Below are 22,731 nucleotides of genomic sequence, written 5' to 3'. Positions count from 1 at the left end.
AGGCCAGGCGGTGAGGGAGTCCTAATTTTTCCAATCGCCACACATGGATATTTCTGTTTTGGAAGCATTCAGTTTGAGATGGCTCCACGTCATCCATTGATCCACAGACAACTGAAAACTGGCTACTTTCCAATGTCTTTGGGGCATTCCTGTTGAAGGAGTTTTTGTGCCATCTGCATAGTTATAGCATGTGAGTTGAAATTGATTGATCAGTGCCGGTAATGACTTCCTGTAGATGTTGAAAGCATGGGCGATGGCAGGGTGGTCCACCCAGAATAGCACTCCATACACTGCAGAAAGGGGTTTACGATTGCGGCCTCACAGTCCCAGATGTAAAACAATACTGTTGGGACTATGCGGACAAGAGAAAGCCAGCCTACTTGGTAGACAGAGACGCAATGTCGGGCGGGGGGGGGGCTGTGAATCACTTTTATATGCCAGGAACACATACCCTGAATGGTTTAGGCACACCACAACTGTAGTGGCATGCTGGTGGAAGGCAAACGGGCTTCTGGGATGGAGGGGCAAACTAACTAGCATGACACCCTGTGGCTCGGCGACCAACTGACTGAAGTGGCGACATTAGAAGGCTTCAAGGGCTAGCAGACAATACACATCAAACGCCTGCGAGATGTGTAGAGGAACGATGCTCCTCTTCCATTTGAGAATCTGCAAGAAGAATACAGTCTGACTCCGACCCAAAGTCTTCCCTACCTGAGGTTCACACATGCCCTACAGAGACATGTACAACGGGGTACAATCCTTCCAGACCATTCCCCGTGGAAGATTGACTCCTGGCAGACCCCATCCCTGAAAAGGCGATCTCGACAATATACAGAAAACGTATGGATAATATGCCAGACCCCCCCTAATAGCCCTCCGGCAGCTTGGACTGGCGATTTAGGTAATATATACGACGAGGAATGGATAGAGGCAACGCAGAGCCCCAAAGAAATAGCAATACGCACAAGATTCATGCTGGTGCAGATTAAGGTATTACACCGCGCATACTATTTACACACATTACTATTCAAATGGGGGAAGACACCAACAGCGCTTAGCATTAGGGGCTGCCAGCAGGAAGTCCCATTTTTCCATTTCCTATGGGAATGCCCCAAGATTATACAGTTTTGGCAAAGAATCACGACAACAATAGCAAAAGTGTTGGGTACAGAAGTCCCAACAGATGCCAAATGGCTCCTTCTGATGATCAGGGGGGAGGCAGAGAGATCCAAGTATGTCAGTATTTGGCTGGCGCTGGCAGCAGGTATTGTAAAACTGAATACTGCCAGAAACTGGGGTGCACCCCAACCCCCATCAGTGACTGAGTGGGAAAGAAATTTCGACTGGTGCCAACGAGCAGAAGAGACTGGGGCTGTGTTAAAAAATGGGAGATGATTGGGCACCTTGGCGCAGATACAGGGGGACATTATGATATCCAAAATAGTTGTCATGGAATCTACCACCATCACTGACTCTGCCTGCCCAAGATGCGCCACCCTCGATGCCAATCTAATACACATGTTTTGGGGCTACGCCCACCTTCACACATACCAGAGGGAGGTGGCAAATGCACTATATATCTGTACTGAGCACAAGATACCCTTTGAATGGCCGACGTACCTTCTTATAAGTTCCACAGAACCCGCTATACCAAGGAAACCTCTTGATTCCTGGATCTAGGCATAGTGGCAGCTAAGAGGCTAATTACAAAGAAATGGAATGCACCCGCCCCTCCACGTTTACAGGCATGGCGCCACTCTGTACTCAAAGCGGAAAGCATTGCAATCAGACGCAAAGAAACCATGGGCCTACGAAAGAACCCCCATCTCCACAAGCTGGGATACAATGCTAGCGGCTCTGCAGCAAAGCATAGACGAAACAGAGCTGGCCTCCCCAGTATTTAACCCGGCAGAATGAAAATGTGTACACGTCACTGTTCCAGACTAATTTGAGATACTTGGTCAGCGGTCACATATTGCGTACACGCATATACATGATACCGAGGTGTGTTGAGCACGCAGGGTGTAGGGCTGGGAAGGATATGTGGGATCCGAACAGGGAGGTGGCTTGGATGCACCGGTTTGGCTCATAATTTTCTGTTTTTGTTTCCAAGCTGTCAGCTGTGTCAATTAGTTGTCACTCAAATATTGCTGGATATCACATGTTACAAACTATGCAATAACAGCACGTGGCAGTCCAGAGACGGCTCACCTACGTCCACACAGATTAGGTTGTATAAATCATGTAAAGATCCCGCATGTTATAATTCGGTAACACCTGCTATGTGAGTATCTGCAACTCTGTGATTTTTAAAGTATACCTGATGTAACAAAAGTGATGCCACTACATGATAATATATGCATTGTCAACTGTTGATAAAATGGAAAATTCAATAAAATATATTTTTTTTAAAAAGAAATGGAGTCCAACACCATGCAAGGTCTGAGATGCCTATGGTGTATTTGCGTTTTTAGCTTTTAGCGGAGTCCTCCACAGTAATATCATTGCTTCTACTTTGTAAAATGGGTTGTCTCTCATCGAATGGGCAAGATGATAGAACCTTGAGGGATCCCTGCTTTAGAGAAGTACGGTTTGGAAGAGAAAGGGGGGGGGGAGGGAGTGTCATGGTCAACCGGGTCAAAGGCAGCTGAGCGGTCCAAGAGAAGTAACGCAGCAACCCCGTTCCGGTCATCTGTGTTCTTCAGGTCATCCCAGATGGCAATGAGGGTAGATTATGTGCCTGTTCCTGGATGGAATCCCGTTTTTAAGTCTGAAAGTGTGGCATTGTCTTCAATGAATTGTGACATCTGAGTGAATGCTGCTCTTTCTAGGAGTTTGCCCAGGAAAGGTCCATTTGGAATGGTTCTGTAGTCGTCTGGGTTCAGCTGTTAAAAGTTTGTTTTCTTCCGTAATTTATTTAAACCACTTCTAAAGCATGCAAATACCCATAGGTGTCTCGGCACTATGTGCTGCAGAGGGTAAGGCTTAGGATGGGGAAAAAACTATTAATTGAAAAGCCATGTTTTTATTTGTTTCCTGAATGACAGTAGAGTAGGGCTGGCCTTAATCTGCAAGGGAAGAGAGTTCCACAGCTTAGCCGTGGCAACTACGAAACTTCTGTCGCCCCAGTTGGCTCTGTAGGTTCTAGGGAAGACCAGAAGGTTGGCACCTGCAGAGCCCAGGGATCTGATGGGAGTGTATACCCGAAATGAATTCTTCAAAAATTCCGTCCCTTTATTGTGTATGGCCTTCTAGGCAATGCAGATCACTTTAAATTTTGTTCTGGTTCTTATGGGCAGCCAATGGAGCTGTCTCACCATGCTAGGGATGAATTTGAATTTCGGAGTACCCGACAGTATCCTAGCAGCCACATTCTACACCAACTGCAGCTTACTGAGAACCATTTCTTGTGCATTGATTAGAAGCCTGTTACAGTAATCAACTTTGGATATAACAAAAGCAGATATTAACTTTCTCCTGGCACCAACCGGGATAAACGGAAGCAGTTTCTTCACCAATTTTAGGACATAAACAGACGAGGAGACCACTGTGTTAGCATGAGGTTTAAAAGAGAGCTTATCGTTGAGAATGACACGAGGTTCTTAGCTTTAGTGACCGGGATTGGGGGCGATCCCAATTTATCTGGCCACCAGCCCACACCCCGCCCAGGAGATACATTATTAAATACCATTACTTCTGTCTTGGATGAATTAAATTTAAGGCACGGTCTTCACATCCAGGTATGGAGGGCCAACATGCCATCGTGGAAGCTAGCCGAAACTGTGTCCCCGTTTTTATGAACGGCGAGCACTAATTGGGTGTCATCTGCATATGATGTGAGAGCTAGTCCAAACAATTTGATCACTCGTGCTAAGTAGGTGACGTAAATGTTGAACAGTATCGAACTTATCGAAGATCCTTGTGGGACTCCGCATGGAAGTGAAAAAACTGGGGAAATGAAGTCACCCAGACTAACTAGCTGGGTGCAATTCAATAAGTATGATTGCAAAAGGGATTTTGCCTTGTTCCCAATGCCTGGCGCAGAGACGTGATTGATCAGTGTGGCATGATCAACCGTGTCAAATGCTGCTGATAAGTCCACTACCCCAAGTACGACTGCACCTCCTTTGTCTAACACAAACCTAATTTCATCAGTGGCTTTGAGTGCGGTTTCTTTACTGTGGCCTCTCCTAAAGCCAAACTGTGTTTCATCCAACAGCTTATTCTCATCCATATATTGGGCCAATTGATTGTTCATAATTTTTCCAGCAAGTTTGGCAGGCACAGGGAGACGTGCAATTGGTCGATGATTGTTAGTCTCCACTGGATCCAGATTAGGTTTTTTTAACAATGGGAAGTTAGAGGCTTTTTGCCATTGGGAAGGGTAGGTGCCTGAGCTAAACATAGAGATGAAAATGTTGGCCAGCTTTGTACCTGTAAGGTCTGGAATCAGTTTCAGAACTGAGGGGGGACAAGGGTCAAACGGTGATCCTTATTTGACCATATTTGCCAGATTGATTATCTGTTCCACCTAGACTGGCTTAATTCCCTAAAGGCAGAGCTGTCTTGTCCCTTGCTGTTTAAATCTAGCTGATTCCTGTCCTCAACAGAGGCATTGAAGTTCGAGTAGATTTGCCCCACCTTATCCTGGAAGCTGAGGGCTTTGAGTCACAAAGCGCTTGGGATGCTACCTTTGCATTGCTGCCTGCTGGCGCTGCCAATTTAGAAACCACCTGAAACAGCTGTTTGGTGGAATATTGTGCGGTTTCTAGATCCCTTGTATAGTAGTTACTTTATTCTTTTAATAAAAGGCATTTATAATTCTCCAGTGTCCGCTTATAGAGAGATTTCTCCTGGCTGTCATACTCTAGGCGCCCGCTCCTCTCTTGTTTCTTGCACCGTGGTTTCTCCAGCCTCAAAGCCTCCGAGAACCACAGGGCTAAGGGAGTCCTCCTGTTTTTGGAAGCTGTTTTATATGGAACTAGTTTAGCAAAGGCGTTATGGAGCCAGTCCATGTAGTTTATAGTGGCCAGTTCTGGATCTAGAACAGCTTCTGGCTGAGTATTAGATATATGTTTAAGAAGAGCCTGATCTATACCACTTCAAGCCTTAAACTGTTTAGGGGGGGGGTCTGAACTAGTGTATGAGGAAGTAGGATGCAGAATACCAATATCGAATAGTACTGCATGGTGATGAGACCACTTCCGAGGAAGGATCTCGTTTACCGAGACCTGCTCATTATTCATAAAAAGGCCATCCAGCGTGTGACCGGACAAATGGGTTGGGCCGCTGACTCTTTGAAGAAGTCCTATAAATATTACATATATGGTAATGGACATATTTATGACTTTTTGAGTTCTTCTGGAAATATTCTGGTAGTTAAGGAATTGTTGATGGTTCGTCTTACTGGTGTGGCAGCAGAGGTTGTTAGGGGAATTCTCTCGAAGGTCTGCGTGTACACTGGTCAGAAGGGCTGCCGGCAGGCCTGCTTGCTTTGTCCAGGTCCATAAATTTGTGTGAAATGTGTTGGAGTGAACGAAGAGGCTGGGTTACAGTATTCTTGGATTGTTGTTTTGGGAAATGGTCGATGCTGGTGCTTTGTCTTTGTTTTAAAAATGAATCCAACATGTCTGCTTTGGCTGTGTAATGATTTGCCAGTTTGTCTGTGAAATCTTGAGTAATGGGATGTGCTCCTTGTAGGCAATTTGGTTTACGAAAATCAGAGAATATTATAGAATTCTTTATTTGCATGTTTAGCATTTTGAATTCTGTCTGAATAGTACCTTTTCTTGGCTTCTTTAATAGCTGACTGGTATAATCTAAAGTTGTAATATAAGGTTATAATATAAGGTGCATAGAACTTTAAAGACTTGTGTGTACTGCACGCTGGCTACTTCTCAGGAGACCAACCTCTAGAATACAAAGAAAGTGATGGGTGGAATGCTCTAGTCAATCTCAGCCCCATCAAAGTGTATCTTTATTTTTTTTTGCCCCCAATGCCACCCAGACCAGACTCCGCTATAAGCACATCAGCCTTGGACTTGCTCCAACAGGAACAGCTCAGCCCAAACTCCAATGCCTGGTCCTCTCCAATCTGAAACATAAGCAGCCCCATACCAGTTTTAGCTTATTTTGGGCCAAGCAGCTTGGCTCCAGCTACAAAGTGAGCATGGGGCCCACTTTTAAGCATACCTATCCCATTCTTGCCATCACACTGAGTAACACGAAACAATTGATGGGTAGGATGCTTGAATTCATCTATGCAACTGGTGACTAATTATACACTGTACAACCTCAACTGTGAACAGTCCTCTTCTACCATAGGTCATGAAACAACCATCTAAGGCATGTAGCCTCGTATATTTCTTGCCCAGTTAACACCACTATGACATGACATTTCCTCCTGGCAAGGCCATAGGCCCATTTAAGCCTATTATAGTACTACAGAATAAACCGTAGATGTTCAGCCTTTTTTTTTATATGTTCAAATTCTGACCTGTAGCTCACTTTGCTTACCTGAAAAAAATGTGTGAAGTAGTTTGCCCAAGATGGCGCAATTGTCTTGCGGGAGCATGCCTGCTTCTCATTGTATGATAAGCAGTTTTTTAAATCCTCACTATATCTCCCTGGACACTTAGGACCATTCCAATCACCAGGAACTCACTATGATATTTTCTCTTAGAATCCATGCTAAACCTGCATTAACCAGCAGTCAGCTACTAGCTGTACCCAGAGGGACTGCAGTCCCTATCCTACACGGCCATAGTTTTGGCATGGCTCTATGGAATATATGATGTTACCACGAATACAAGTTCCACGCATGGCAATACCACGCGAATTTTAGTTCGCAAGTGGCTTTACCACGCTGGAATTTGCAACGAAGGATTATACCACGCATTTTAACCTTCGTTTAAACACAAATAATAAAGAATATTTTCTTACCTGACACCTTCCCGTCTTTCACGAGCAGCCCGTACTTCCATCCACCATCGAAACAAGCGTCAAAACACGTCTGCCAAAATTAAAAAAGGACTACTATTTTGACGTAACGGCACGTCTTTGGGGGAGGCACTTTCCTTTTACCTCGGTGGTACTGAAGTGCGTTTTTTTTAAATTTAATTAACCCGCTCCTTTGTTTATTTTTGGGGGGGAGACCCCCCCAGGCCCCCCCAGCCCCTCCCCCAGCCGACCCCCGCCAACCCCCCAATCCCACGCTGAACGACTGGAAGGAATTCCACGCCTCCCCCTAGCCAGAACGTATATGCGTGGTAAAGACTGTCGTTGAAGGCATACGCGTGGAAAAGACGTTTGCGAGGTAAGTGCCTCGTAGTAAACGTCACGCGTAGAAAAACCTTCGTTGAAAATGATGTTTCCCGGCTCTATGCAGCACCATAACCTCACCACAAATTGATCAAAGGGTTATATGTTTTTGTTACGAGCCAGTTCTTCTTGATTAACATGTTTGATATTGGGGGAAAGAACTATCCCCTCTGATTTCCTAGCTCTCCTGATGATATTTAATATCCGTTTGTTTCAACATTTTCCCACATATTGCCCGTTATTGCATATGTAGCCTAGCCGGGAGATAACATAATGTAACTAAGACTCCAACGTTGTTTTCAGTGAGGAAGCTTTTATTAGAGCTACCTCTGTTCTTCTTGGCATACCACCCACAACTTCACTATTACATAGTGGCATCCAGGCCACAAATATTACTTATAGTAGTTGGAAACATAAATAAGGCACTATGTAAAAACACATGATTAAAAACATGTAATAAAATAACTGCCTTGTTATGGGAAACAAAAGATTTAATCCCAGCATGGAATGATAAAAGTGATAACCGAGACTGCAGGCTTTGTGGATACAAATATGAATCGATTCAACATATTTTTTGTGTATGCCCGAAGTTACTAAAAGAACGGAAGTCACTAATAAAAGCACTACTGAATAGTATGAACATTCGAATGTGCAGGGAAGCTGTAATCACCTGGCTTGACGGGTCCTCAATCCCTCTAGTATGCAGGGGGGGTGAAACTTTTAAATGTGTATTTAAATGAAATTGGCTGAAACTCCGTGGGGATCGCAATAGACTGTCATAAAGACAACAACTCCCAAATCTCCATTTTAAACGGAATTTTAAATAATTGCTGTATAGTAATATGTTTTAGATCAACCGTGTAAAAATTCTACAAATTATTTTACGTGTTTATATAAGTATGCACTAGTACTATTATAAATGTCATTGGTGTAATGGTTTTTGTTTTTAAAAGACCGATCACTTAAATAAATCTTGAATCTTGAACTGCCTTGTTATGTTCATGACCTACCCTGCATGGAGGGACGGAGACCAAGCATGGTAAACCCAAAACCCCTTCACAGCTGTCCCTTTCACCTGTGTCCATGTTATCACCTTTGCCAGACCACGGCAGCTTCCATTTAGTATATTAATGGCACACTCCACAAAGAGCACTGCACAGTGAGAGCACACGCTCTCCTATAAGCACTGGGAAGGAATTGTCAGCTTAAGCGGTCTTCAGCAAGTCATGTTTTTTAACTCCCAATGAGCCCCATCCATTTTCTTGAAAGTTTTAGTTTGTGTTTTGGGCCTGGGTAAGGAGGCGCCAGCGAGCACAGCACAATGCAGGAGGATAGATGCACTGTAATCAGTGATCCCCTGCTGACGCGGACAGACACATCTCACCTTTATCACAGAGCTACAGAAAGTGGCAAGGCACATGGGAGCCCTGTTTTACGTACTTTACGCGCACTGCCTATGCGAGGTCAGAGACCCACATCTGCGATCCCTAAATTACGTCAATGACTGGAGGTTTTTTGTTTGTTATTGACCTCAACTCTGCTTCCTCGGTTTCTCTTCCAATATCAGTCACCTGTTTTTCTCTGTGTTCACCTGGTGAGCCTTTCACATACAGAGGAGCTTCTGATCTATTACTGACAGTCTTTTTTCCCCGTCCCAATGTGCATATCATGTGTTGGCCATTATAGGTAGATGACTTGTCCTCTCCGTGGGCACATAACCAGTTTAAATGTTTCAATTGTGAGCCCGTCAAACAAGACCTGGTTGACTATCGTGCCCCTGAGCCAAATCTTGTATTTGTGAACAAACTTTTGCTGTTCTTATGCCCTTCTCCTCCCATAGTGTTACCATATTTATGCCAACTCCCCCATGAAGTCAGAGTAAACCCTCCAAAGACATTTTGGGGTATAGACGACTAAAGTGTGCGTTCTTTTCAGACAGCGTGCCCAACAGCCCCGGAGGACTTTTGGCGAACACTGCGTTTTATGCAATTCTTTCACCGTGGGTGCTCTTGTTCCTATCTTGGCACCTATTGCTCCTGTGTTGGCAAACCACGCAGCAGCCCATTGCAGCTGTGCTACCAGATAATACCGTTTATATTTAGGAAGTACTCGGGAAATAGCTGATTTATTCCAGTGGCCTTTCAGCCCTGGCATTCTGCCAAATTCCCCCAGTGCTGGAATTGGCACCGCAGCCCCCTATCTTTTGAAGGCAACATGTAGTCCTCATACAGGGAGACTTCGGAGGGTTCATCATTTATTTTTATCCTTCTGTTCCTGCCTTGCAGAGGCAAAATATTCACAAAAGGATCTCAACACCAAGGCAGAAATCTTTGGGAACCTCCCTGTGGTGTTCTTTGTCCTGCTACTTACAATTGGAAGATTATATAACCAGTGAAAGCCCTCGCTTTACGATTAGAGTACAACAGGGATACCATTTGCACAAACGTGGGCACATGACCCTCACTTTCAGTGCAGCTAACAAGCCTCTCCAATTGATCATGCCCAATGCTTTTTCAATGTCATGTGGCATGCCCCTGCGCAGAGGGCGGGAGTGGGCAGGGTATGTTCTGGCACACTCCAGAAGTGGGAACAGGTCTCTACTAATGACGGGGTTACGGCCCGAAATAAATCCGCTTTGACCTGAATTAACCACCAGGAGGAGGAGCCTGATGGTCCGGATTTTACATGGGATCTGTAATCTAGGTTTGGGGGAGAGATACTATGAGAGTTTTACTCATTATTTGGAGTAAGATGGGCTTACAAGAGCCCCACCAATATTGATGTCACATGGTTAATAAAAGCAGAGTCAAATTCAACAGGCAATCGGATCCAGGTGTCTTACCACTGGCCATGGCTTTCACTGCTGCCTTTTTTCATAGTCAAACTTTTCTGTCTGATTTGTTTGCTACATAAGGTGGTAATGGATCTGCGTCCTGCTTTATATATGTTTTCATTTCGTTCTCGTTCAGTCTTGTATGCTTTAATAGGTCAGATAAATAGCCAATCAATAGTTAATTTATTTCAGTTTCTGACTATACATGTGTTTCCATGCATCATTTGTATAGTTATATGGAGCGACCCTCATCAATTTCATATCTCATTTTGGATTGTTTTTCTAAAAACAGGATAACTTAGCACACTGACCTGTAACCTCGACATTGAAATTATCACGATCTGATTACCCCTCTTCAATATTTAGCAAAAGTGAGTTATGTTCAAAAAGAGTTTTGCACTGATATGCATCCTTCTCACCACAGTGTAAAATCGAATTGTGCATTATATCCTGTCCATCCTCGCATGTAGTCATCTATTGACAAAATGAAACAAATATTCTTTGTTAGTTGAATTAATGGCATTTAAGGAGTCCACGAATCCCCAGAGTGACAACCATTCCCTCAACATTCTGAACCAACTAAATCACCATTGAATTGGGCAGTGGGCGGAGGTGAGACCTAGTGAACTCCATATCTACTACATTATTACATCTCCCCACCCTATGACAATGGAGAATTGGGCTAGTGGTGCAAATGTGTAAAGATGTTATCATAGAACGTGGCATGTTATGAATATGGGGTGTAGGCAAGAGACAGAACCCCATCTGTTCCATCCACTCCATCACTAACAATATCAAAATGAGCCTCCCTGTCAATTTCATGTATACCTCAAATGAGACTCCAAAGTGAATCAAGATCAAAATGCCACTAGTGTGTGATGAGGATCTCCTGTAGTTTTCCACTCCAGTGTTTCTGTAATTTGTACACCTTCTGTGTGCGCTCTCTCTCTTGTGGGTAAACAATAAGAGTCCCTCCTCTTTATATATGTTTGTAATTGCTCAAATGTCTAACTTTCTACGTGAGGAACTTAAATTTAACTGGGAACTCATGATAAATTATTGTGTAAAAAAGCACACCACTCTGTATCCAGGTCTGGAGTAGTAAGTTATGGAGGACCCAAATTATTGCAGGCATCCATTTAGTGACACCTGCATGTTCTCCAGCCTACATAATCGGACAATAACTATTAAAAAAAAAACCTCAACACACCATCCCCAGTGTTGAAAATCTCCTGTCTCCCATCATAACTATTTTTGTTAATCATGCCTAAGCTCTCAACACTCCGAGTTCAGAATAGAAGTGGAAAAGATGTTTGCCAACTCTCAAGTCATGCTCCAGCCTCTTCGAAGCACTTAGTCATATGTTATTGGACTCTCAATGACGAAGTAGAGTTCTCTTTAGTCAAAGTAGATGCTGCACACCTTTGCGGAAGCTGCTGTTGCTACTTTCACCACCGGGCATCTTTTAATCAGATTTTCTGTAGACCTCAGAGGTGTATTTGGTTAAGGTTGCTCACAATCAGAGGAGTGGCTTGAGCAGTGTTCAGCATCTGAAGCATTGTTGGCTGTGTACACAAGCTCCTGGATGATTGCTTGTCATGGAATTCAGCTGCTGCTGTCACCACTTGTTCCCTTTCTCCTTTTGCTCTTGCTGCCATTAGAACCTCTTATGTCGCGCCTTTCTGCTTCTTTTTACTTTCCTGCCTCTTCAGTAGATGCCAGTTCGGGAGGTTTTGATGGTCTTTCTGAGTCGCATAAATCTCTGCCCAGTCCCACTGGGATTTTTGTTTTGTGAAAACATATGTTTTGCCATCAACCATTACATTTAGTTTTGCTGGAAACAAGATGGTACAACATACTCACATTTGTCAGTTTCCATTTTACTTTGTGGAAGGAGGAACATTGGTCCAGCACTCTTATCATATATTCAGGGAAAACCATGGCATTGATGCTACTCCCTGCAAAGTCTCCTGCTTGTCATTGCTTGCATAGAATAGTTTCCTGTCACAATAACTTTGCTGCTTAACCCTCACTGGACTCAGAAGTGCACCAGCCGAAGGGGATTTTGCAGGAAACCTATGTTTTGTTCAAGAGCATAGAATAGAGTCAGTCCCTCAAAAGCTCCAGCTTGAGCTATCCAGTGCACCATATAGTTCTGGTTTCCTAAACATTTTCTGGTAGGCAATCAATTGGATATTGTTTCGTGAAGAGCCGCCTTCAGAGTACCCCATCCTATATTCCATGAACTGGAATCTATCCATGTGGTCCTACAGCTGTTTGCACACCTTTTCAGTTTAGGGATGCAAATCTTTCAGAAAGGATTCAGCAAATCAAATTGTTCTGGTAGTTTTTCTCTTGTCTTCTATAAGTAGACTCAAGTCGACCACCACTGTATCAATTTTCTGTTCAATCATGGCTCTAGTTGTTGTTATTGCTTTAGGAATCGCATCCTGTTTGTTTGCTTGTCTCCCTTTCCTGTCTCAATTTATGAACCGTCTGGGGCTTCCCAGGCCATGGGCCAGACGATTGATGGGCATGATATGTGTTTTGTACTGGGCCTCAAGTGTTTTTAATTCTCCTCATCGTTAATATTATTGCACTATTGCAAGCGCCCATGAGGGTCGTCGATTGTCACTGGTGGCCCAACTGTCTTGTTCTTTCCTCGGATGTGTAGAGGAGAGAGTGACACTGAGCCCTGATTCAGCATTGGCTCGTGGCACTGTAAGGAGCTGCAACTGACAGTCACACCAGATTGCTATGGCAGCTTCTGATCTTCGCTCCCCTTGTTTTCTTTTCAAATCCCATCCTGACTAGACTGGTATGTTTACTTGAGCCCAGTTCCTGTGTACTGGCCGGACCATATTCCCAACTATTAGAAGGCCACCACAACATCTTAGCCGAACTGCCCTAAGCATTATTTTGCAACACTACCAGCCGCCCTGCCTGTCCAGATTTTGAAGGCGCATGAATTGACACTGATCTTCCTGGTGCTTCTGCATGACTCACTGGAGTTTCTTTTGGCACTAAGGGTCCCTCTTCTCAAAACCGTCCTCTTTGTATTCTCTCACTGGCTGTTCTTTTCTTCCATCACAACTCTCCTTCTCAATGGTTACACTGCTCAAACTCACCTGATCTGTCAGACCAGGAACAGCTAGACTACAAATCACTGAACCCCTCTCGTCTACCATAATACCAAAGTGCAGGCTTTGCATTAGTGTTATCCTCCATTGTCAGCTCGGAACTTCAAGTACCAAGCTCAAGACTAGGTAGTCCAGCCTTCTCGGCCTCCATTGCCAATCCATCTCTAGCCAGTCCCATGTATCTCCCATTGAGATACATGGCACCGGTCCCCGTGGTTCAGGTGGCACCATCACTTCTGGTAAACTGGCAGTCTTGTTTCTGACTGTTTTAGGTGGGCAATTGGTATGGTTGTTTTCCCCTAAACCCCCTAGATCTACCTACCAGGCTCCTTCATAAGCAGGCTTGACCTGGCCAACGGGACGCAGATCCAAATTTTGGTATCGCAGACTACCAGGACCTGCACCCTGTCATGGCTAAGGCTTTAGACATTCTGTATTTTGAGGCCCTGGCATCCTGCCAATGAATGATAGCATCTTTATGCTGGTGGAAGTAGCACGCCCTCCAGCGATGCCTGGCATGGAGTAGCAGGTCATCTATCAAGCTCAGGTGATCTGGCAGAAGTCCCTCTCTGAGCCTGAACACTTGGAGTCCCTAGACAACAAGTAACAAGCACCTAAAGTCAATTCTTGCGTATTCTCTTGGGATCCCCTAACTCAGTCTTTGGTTGTCAAAGTGAGGCTCTCCGACACTAAAAAAGTGTCAAGTGTTTGGTGAAAAATAGCAAGAAAATTAAGTAGCCCGTTGTCTCTCCGTGATTCAAACTGTCAGTGTCGAAATGGGCATCCAACGGCTGCCTCTGTGACATTTATTCCCAAGGTACACTCCCTTGTTCCAAGACTCCAAGAAGAATGTGACGGAAATTTCGAGTTGGATACAGTTATCTTCATGGAGACTTTGTGTCTTAGTCAATAAGCTTTTCTAATGGTCAGCCCACGCTTGCTGACCACCCTCAATTATTGGTGATTGGGAACACCCCCGATTGGCTCTACTTTTCAGTAAGAGAGCTAGCAAGGGCGTGTGTACGCTCATAGCAGTAGGGCCCTGCCTATGAGGCATGCATGTGTGCGTGGTCCCAAGTGCACAAGTTCTGAAAATAACAGCAAGCGAGGAAACTGGGTGGCAGGGTACACACAGGCTGATAATGCGAGCTAGACACCTGCTAAGAGATAATAGAGTTTTCATGAAGTAAACATTGCTTCCAAGTGGACTTTATTAAGCCGTGCATGCTGATAAACCCTTTTCAGTTTAAATTATTTATTGAAATGTTACGTTTTGAACAAGACTTGGAAGGCTAATGCAAAAGAATTTGGGTGAAACTTGATACCATTCCTGTTTCATCTTAGCAACCTTACTTTTAGACTGACCAGCATGCATTACGTTGTGTATACACATGACGTATATTTTCTTATTGTTTGATGCAGTAGACAACCTTCCCCACACTGGCATACTTGCCAGTCGCTACTTCTTGCTCACTGATTCATGAGTCATTACACATAACAGTTGTGGTTTCTCTCAGCTACGCAGATACTGGTATAAGGAAAACAGGTGTCTGATGTATCCTCTATATATTTAGCGATCTCACTGAAGCCCTAGTAACACAAGAGAGTAACTGCCGCAAAGGAGCGAGTAGGAAAGGGCTGGCTTATACAATTGAATCCCATTCAGGCCTAAAGTAAACCAGATGCTACAGTGAGCCGCAGCCACCCTCCAAGGAGATCTTGCAGCACTTGCCCAATGGCTAGATTCCAAGAGCTGATCTTTACAGTCCGAGGACCTTCAGAAGGAACCTCATCTTCTGAGTGTGTCTCTATTCTTGTACAACTCCTTCCTTTAAAAACTGCCCGTTCCAGTCCCTTCTTGGATCATCAGGAGGACTTCAAGGCCCAGCAGCACCCGAGTATCAGCTCCCAGCATGTACCTCCTTAATGTGCAATACTCATTGCAACTGTTTGAGTAGCACTTTGGTATTTCTATATGCCTAATGTCTCTCAGCGCAATCTGAAGCAGATGGAGGTAGCTCTGTCAAGCAAACTAATAATTTGAGAAGGGTGTAGTCTTTGCTGGCTATAGTAGTAACTTTAGTAATGTTTCATTGAATTTGATAACCCTGCCTTTGTCAAATACAATGCAGTTTGATATTCAGCTTGAGTTCATATTACTGCACTATCACTTAGCTCATGAGGCAACCACAAGATAAACAGTTTTGTTACCCTGCTACTTCCTCTCTCTGACTCCAGCCCTGGCACTCCCTGGCTCCAGCCCAGCTGCGCTCTGGCCCCACCCAGCTGCTCTCTGGCCCCACCCAACTGCTCTCTGACTCCAGCCCTGGCACTCCCTGGCTCCAGCCATGGCTCCAGCCCTGCTGCTCTCTGGCTCCACCCAGCTGCTCTCTGGCTCCACCCAGCTGCTCTCTGGCCCCACCCAGCTGCTCTCTGGCCCCACCCAGCTGTTCTCTGGCCCTACCCAGCTGCTCTCTGGCCCCCCCACCTGCTCTCTGGCCCCCCCACCTGCTCTCTGGCCCCCCCACCTGCTCTCTGGCCCCCCCCACCTGCTCTCTGGCCCCACTCACCTGCTCTCTGGCCCCCCCACCTGCTCTCTGGCCCCCCCACCTGCTCTCTGGCCCCACTCACCTGCTCACTGGCTCCAGCCCAGCTACTCTCTGGCTCCAGCCCAGCTGCTCTCCTCAACTTCACTCTCGGCTCTCTTTCATCCAACGACGTATTGATCTGTTTCTCGCAACCTCTCGATCTGTTCCTCTCTGTATGACTTTTAGGGATATAAATATTGACCCGGAAAAGTCGGTACAATTTATTGAAATTATCCCAGTAAATCTGAATACATTTAGTGTACCCCAACTGTATTTTGGCATGTGTCCTTCCTAAATACAAAATTGCAGTCATCTGTGAAACGAGTTGATAATGTATTATAATCAGTGTCAGTACAAAAGTCTTGGGATAATTAAAGCGAGATAACAAGAATAGTGAATGAAAAATAATGGGATGAGCAGGTAAGGACAATCAAAAGGGAAAGGCAGAGTTTAAAGATAAGGCTTGCCTGAAAGGGGGGACGTAATAGTTGATAGCTAATGTAGCTTAGGGGAGCTTGCCCCACCCCCCATGTTCCCCTGTAAAGAAAAAAAGGAAAAGCTCAAAAAAGTAATAATACAAAAAAAGACAGGAAGCAAATGGTATTCACCTTCATAAAAGTAGTAATTAATTAAAGGAAAATCCGAATTTAAATTACTGATTAATGTAAAAATGATCCCAGAAATATACCATATTTTACATGTTGACTGCAATGAATTTGTACACTTATAAAAATGAAATGTTCAAATATTATAAGTGTAATCCCTTAGGTTAACTTGCGTTATGACTGTTTTGACAACGCTACACCATTTTATCATTTAAAGCCTTTCTCTCCACTGTTGCACCCTTTTCCACATTTTTAATGCCACATCACCCAAAAGAGCATTATGTAATTAAAAAAGACGAGACACTGTAAGTGCTTTTCACACTTGATCTCATGTACCTCAAAGCTTTCATTTTCCTGTTAGCTTTACCTCTGCTCTCTGTTACAAGTGCATGTTGCCTTCAGTCTTTTTAGCTTCTCTACAGCCATTTCACATTGTGCAATCATCCACGAATTTCAACTAAATGATGTATTTTATTTTCTGACAGGGAATTAGATGGATACTGGCAGTCAGCATATGAACTTCTTGGACCATACTACCAGGAGGACCAAATAAAGATTCACCTATGCTACAATCTGTGGGATTAAGTACTTGACAAACCCATTTGGTAACATTCCAACTCGCATGCGGTTCTGCACCCAATGGCTGCCTTTGTTGTGACCAAAATAAGATCTGCCATGGTGCCGTCATGCTGTCGGTGACCGATGCCGAGTCCCCGGAGGACTCAAAGTGCCTCCTCGCTGAGGAGAAGACTAAGCCCACCCTCAAAATGGGTTCCATGGTCTCTAGCCGCAGTGAGAAAATGGTGCTGACAAGGAGTGACAGCGTGCCAGAAGAGAATGTGCTGAAAATCACCATCACAGAGACCACTGTACTCGAGTCGGACTTGGGGATCTGGAATTCTCGTGCTCTTGTCTACCTCATTCTTTGGTTCTTCTTCAGTTTCTGCACTTTGTTCTTGAACAAATACATCCTGACCCTGTTGGAAGGAGAACCCAGTATGCTTGGTAATTTTAATTTATCATTTATTACCATTTCTGATTATCGTCATTGTTGGTTTGGGTTAAATGTGTCTGCTGTGCTGGGAGACGAACAGTGATCCTTCCTGCAAATATTTTACACAGTAATGATCAGAAATTAAAGAATACCTTTGTGCATCTGTGGGGGTGGCCTTGCTGATTGCTCACCGTTGGCTTTGGTTGTTTATACCATGTATGGAGGTTTGAGGGCCCGTAATAACATTTTGCTGGTAGTCCCATTCATTTTGTTATGCACCTAAGTATGCGCCTTTATCTCTAACCAGCCCACCAGAAACTGAGCCTGCTGGCCTGTTTACTCACTGTAGTTGGACAAATAAAAATAGCAGAGACCAGCACCAGCAAAGCAAATAGGTCACATCGATTATAGCTATTGGCTTTGCAAATGCTTTTTGCAGATGCTGTTCAGTATCAACAAAATGCTGAAAATAAATTGCTAAGATTGTTGCATTTATTCAAAGATGTAGTAATGTAATTAAACAATTTCCATTTGTGAAATGTATACAAACTAGTGTTCTATTAGTTCCACTGCCCCAAAAGACCGAAAGTAGGAATATATTGTGTGGCAATGCAAAGAGTGGGGATGGGGTTGTGAATTCTGTGTGCCACGGAAAGTTTGTGACTCGGTGACATAGGTTACAAGTGAAAGGTATGTAAGAAACAAAACAGATGGAAGTTGGGACAGAAGATATGTTATACTGTAGCTATGTCAAATTCTGGGGTAGCTCTAGTTCTGTTTTGATGCCCAGTGCAGAAGTGAATATAGATCTTAATGCAAAGCAAGGGTGTGTCTGCTCCTCCACGCGTGGTCTGTGCAAGGGCATGCATACTTGCTTCGCGAGGAGCCTGCAATGTCTGTACATTTATGTTCCATGGCAGTGAGAGTCATGTTCAAGCCATGTGTGTGAGGTCCGTTTTACTCCTGTATCATGGTATGAACCCAATACAGGAGGGAAGGGTGTTAAGAGTGGTCTGCTGCAGTCTAGAGCAGTTATTTCTACTGTACAAAATAGCATGTTCGCGCTAGCTCAGGAGATATGCAATGCCTGTGCCCAGAAAACCAATGAACAAAACTGCAAAGGCTTAAAAAACGTGCCGTCTGGGAGAGGTGAGACACGATGAAGCCTGTTAAATACCACATACGAAGATACAACATAACACACGAGTACAGTCCAGTGATGATTTGCTTCAGGATTGGTTCACTTTTAATCATTCAAAAGTTAATTTCGTTAAATGTACTTTTTTTTCCACTTCTGCTACTCTTGCTCATTAATACTTGCTTTGCGAAAATTGGAATAATTTTGTGAAATGGTCAAAATCTATGATCATTGTCACCCAATCTACTTTTCTGTCATTGAAATTATCTGTGGGCGCCATGAAAGATGAGAATTTGTTCATAATCTCTTTTTTGCTTTAATTCGGGCTAACCTGCCTCCTTCGCTATTTACATTGACTGATACTGTGTTTCAATTATTGCACATGATGCACACCAATGTATCTTTGTGTGCTTTCTTATCCATTTGGTTAGCGCTGTATAAAATTGCTAAACAATTAAATAAGTCAGTGGGAAGCACTTCCAGGCTAGAGACCTGTAACTCCGCTTAACCTCTGGAATCTTGATTTTGTCTCGCAGCTGCAGCCCAACCATCCCTGGATGTGTTGCAGCTTTTTCCTACCCTATTTTCTTCAACAGGATGGTAGGTACCTACTGTCAAGTTACCAAAGAAATCAGCCCAGGCCAAAATAAACACTCTTCCCTACGCTGTTTTAATGAAACAAGCATTGGCAAAGCCATATGGTCGTTCACGTATTGACTTTGCCATTGTTTTTTGGCATTTCGCCTATGCAGTGCAGCATCAACCAAAAAAAGAAAAAGGTGCGATGAGGCGAATGCTTCATAATGCCCATTCAGCCCAGTCATTCCATATGCGAGCACGATGACATATGTGCACCCAAGTCACCACCCATGTACGAGCTTACGGAGAGGTGTGGTGCAGTGGCCAGGGCAGCTGACTTCGGAGCACAGGGTTTACGGTTCGATCCCCGGCTCCGGCGGCAGCTCAACTCAGCACCATGTGACTCTGGACAATAGCTCACTTAATTTCCACGACAGCCCTCAACGCCTTGAGACCCGTAAGGGTGAGTTGTTTGCGCTCTACAAATACGTTTTTTTTTTTTTTTAATGACATGAAAATTTTTTTTTTTGTAGCCGATCCAAGATGATGTAGCCACTTGGAGTGCTACATTATTAATTGAATTAAATTCACTTCTGCAAAATTACTTTTCAGATTTGGAAGCAACACAGCAGCAAATGGCACCTGTCAAGTCCTCCAAAAGAAAAAAAAAACATGAACTATTTCATTTTGAGGCCTGGGAGGTTCGAGGGAGCAGCAGAGTAGCATGTGGGGCACAGCGATAGCAGTGGGCTCAGCAACAGGGCTGGACAGGGAAAGACATTTAAAAAATATATAAAATGATAGACCGCATCAAAACACGTTCACTTTCATTGAGTTCTTGAAGAGATAGAAAAAAGTATTTTCCCAAATGTGAGAAGTGGAAGTTTAAAGGTATCCAATTAAAAGTATGGTAAAAAAAAGCTATGATACGGAGGGACGGGGGGCGTATTCAAGAGGAAAGACAACCATCAAATAAGCAAGCAAACAAATGAGAGTAACAGTAAAGCCAAAAATGGTAAGCAATGAGTGGGGACTGGTTCACTGTTAAGTATTTGGTATGGTCCACAAGAGGTCCTTCATAATCAGACCGCTAAAAGCTGTTTCTAGGTGAAACCTAAAAAATAAGTATTTACAGATCCACAGAACTCTACCAGGACTTTCACCTGCACTGATCTAGAAATTGGTCTAAACTAGTGACTCTTAAAAACTATTAACAACAAATGTGATTTATTGTTCTTAAAGCCTTTTAAATGACAAACAATTTTGTGAATTTAAATGTGGAAACAATTAGTTACATAAAGTAAATACTCAAGATTTAATACATTTTAAATTGTTTACTCCCTTAAAATACCCTCGGAATGAATGAGAATGTGTGTTACTCATAAAGAAATTAATTTTCCAGCATTGGTAAGAAAACTATTTGTACTCATCTTATGTGAGAGCCATTGGTTTTTGCCAATGTCTTGTAGCCATAGTGTACAGCAGTGCGGCTTCTGTTGAGCATAGCTAAATGTTAGTGGCATGGCATGAACTAGAGTGGCTTGCAGTACAGTAGATTAGAGTGGCGTAGAGTAGAATGGACTGGCATAGAGAAGAGTTGTCATATGGAGTGGCATGGATTGGAGTAAGGTGGAGTAGAGTTGTATCGAGTGGAGTAGAGAAGAGTGACTTAGAGGAGTGGCGTAGAGTAGAGTAGAGTAGAGTGGCATAGAGTAGAGTGGGGTAAAGTAGTTCAGTTCCAGGTGTAAGTAACTTAAACAAGGAACCAAACTTAAAACCAACGCAAAGGTATGAGGCATAAAAATGGATGAATGGCTGAAAGGCAGTGAAAATAGGCATGCAGCCGCAAGCATCATTAAGGTGTAAATGTGTTGTTAATGTGGCATTTATACATTAGAACAGCTTAATCCAATCCATACAAAATGTAACTTTATTTTAGTTGTACGAATAAGCCAAAAGATGCAGGTGTAGATAAACATTGTCTAAAAATGTGTTTGAAAACAGAACCAATGGCGAAAGCAGCAGAAGAACGGGAAACAGAGGAAGTGTTCTAAAATTCATATGTATTAAGTGATCAGCAATAAAAAAAAGATTTATATATTAAGTGCTGCAGTGAAGGAAATAGTACCTGAATCATGGCGCAAATAGTAGACGGACACTAATTAAGATGAATCCATCTGTTCTTGATCCACGCTCCACACAAAGAAAAGGAAGTGATGCTGGTCACAGACTAACTAATTAGGAGGCGGCAAAGAAGAGTGGCAATAATGCCAACTAATGGTAAGCAAGATTCCATACCCTTTACAGTAAACAATACCCCTCCCAGTAGACATGAGCTGTCTGCAGGCAAAACCTATATAGGGGACATTGAATCACCTATAGGGCTTGATGTACAATTATTACGTCGATCTCTGCTTGTCTGTTTCATCCCTTTATAACAGTAAAAAACAAATCACTTTCTCTTGAAAAATACGATCTGTTGTACTGATATCATTTAATGTCCTTTATATGTCCTGTGACCTGCCCAGGATTTGAGGTAGTTGGGATGTTATTCAGTTTTAAATTACTGAAACTGTTTTAAGAGTGAGCTGTTTGAGGCATGAACAGCCAGAGAGGGTAGATATCCTATCCAAATTACAAGCAACTCAGCTGACCTAGATGATAGCTCACTGCATGTAAATGTAGTACACATTGATGTTTTTGTATTAAAGGCTGTTGAAGATTGCTACTTGATATCTCAGTGTAGATGTGCAGCAGGTCTTGCTGGACGATAATATGTAGGTAAGTAATGAATACTTGTTGAGCGAAGGTGTGTGTGGTGGAACATCTGCCATTAATCACTACTGATATAGTTACTGACGAGCACGTTATTCACTGTAAAATGGAACTGAAAATGCACATGATGTGGGAAATCTTAAAAGGATCCACTATTTTTGTCCCTTTGAAAATGGCAGTGCCTATTGCTGCCCTTGTTAACCATTGATCAACTATTGGTCCTTGTCTCCCTTTCAGGTGCCGTCCAGATGCTAACCACCACCTTCATTGGCTGTGTGAAACTCTGCGTGCCATGCTGTTTGTATTCACACAAATCACGTCTCTCCTACCCTCCCAACTTCCTCATGATTATGCTGTTTGTCGGACTGATGAGGTAAATGGCAGAAAGTGTTCATTTTCCCTGCTGTGAGCACCTTTGCTCGGTTTCTAATGGGGAACTCTTCCTCTTTTAAAGCCAGTTGATACTAAACGTTTAGGGACTCGGAGTTTCCTCGCCCCGTCTCCACCTCGTTTCAACCCCTTTGGAGCTTTCTTAGGTCTTGCCTAAAGACTGATTTAGCTGACATTGTCATAAGACCCATTGTGCATAATACCAATACTTAAAGTAGGCTTTGTGTCAGCCCATTGCTAATGATTAGTTGCTTTCCTAGTATATGTAATTTGCTTGCTTCTTTCTTAATGGCTATGCTTCCGCTTTAGTGTCTGTCCATTCCCCCAGGGCATAGCTGTTTTACAGTGTTTGTTTGGTTAAGTTGT

General features: G+C 43.5%; 1 protein-coding gene across 2 annotated transcripts in view; it reads left to right on the top strand.

The window, feature by feature from the left end:
* SLC35E2B (solute carrier family 35 member E2B) overlaps positions 1-22,731 on the top strand; it is a 286,509-nt gene that overhangs the window by 163,574 nt on the left and 100,204 nt on the right. For both annotated transcript variants that reach the window (XM_078642445.1, XM_078642444.1), the window contains exons 2-3: positions 16,975-17,494; positions 22,213-22,348. In XM_078642445.1, the coding sequence (XP_078498571.1) occupies positions 17,176-17,494; positions 22,213-22,348 (455 nt within the window). In that variant the 5' untranslated portion in view covers positions 16,975-17,175. The remainder of the gene's footprint in view (positions 1-16,974; positions 17,495-22,212; positions 22,349-22,731) is intronic.

The sequence above is a fragment of the Lissotriton helveticus genome, chromosome 5_1 (genome assembly GCF_964261635.1).
Source record: "Lissotriton helveticus chromosome 5_1, aLisHel1.1, whole genome shotgun sequence".
Lineage (NCBI taxonomy): Eukaryota > Metazoa > Chordata > Amphibia > Caudata > Salamandridae > Lissotriton > Lissotriton helveticus.
This window is presented reverse-complemented; position numbering and strand designations above follow the sequence as displayed.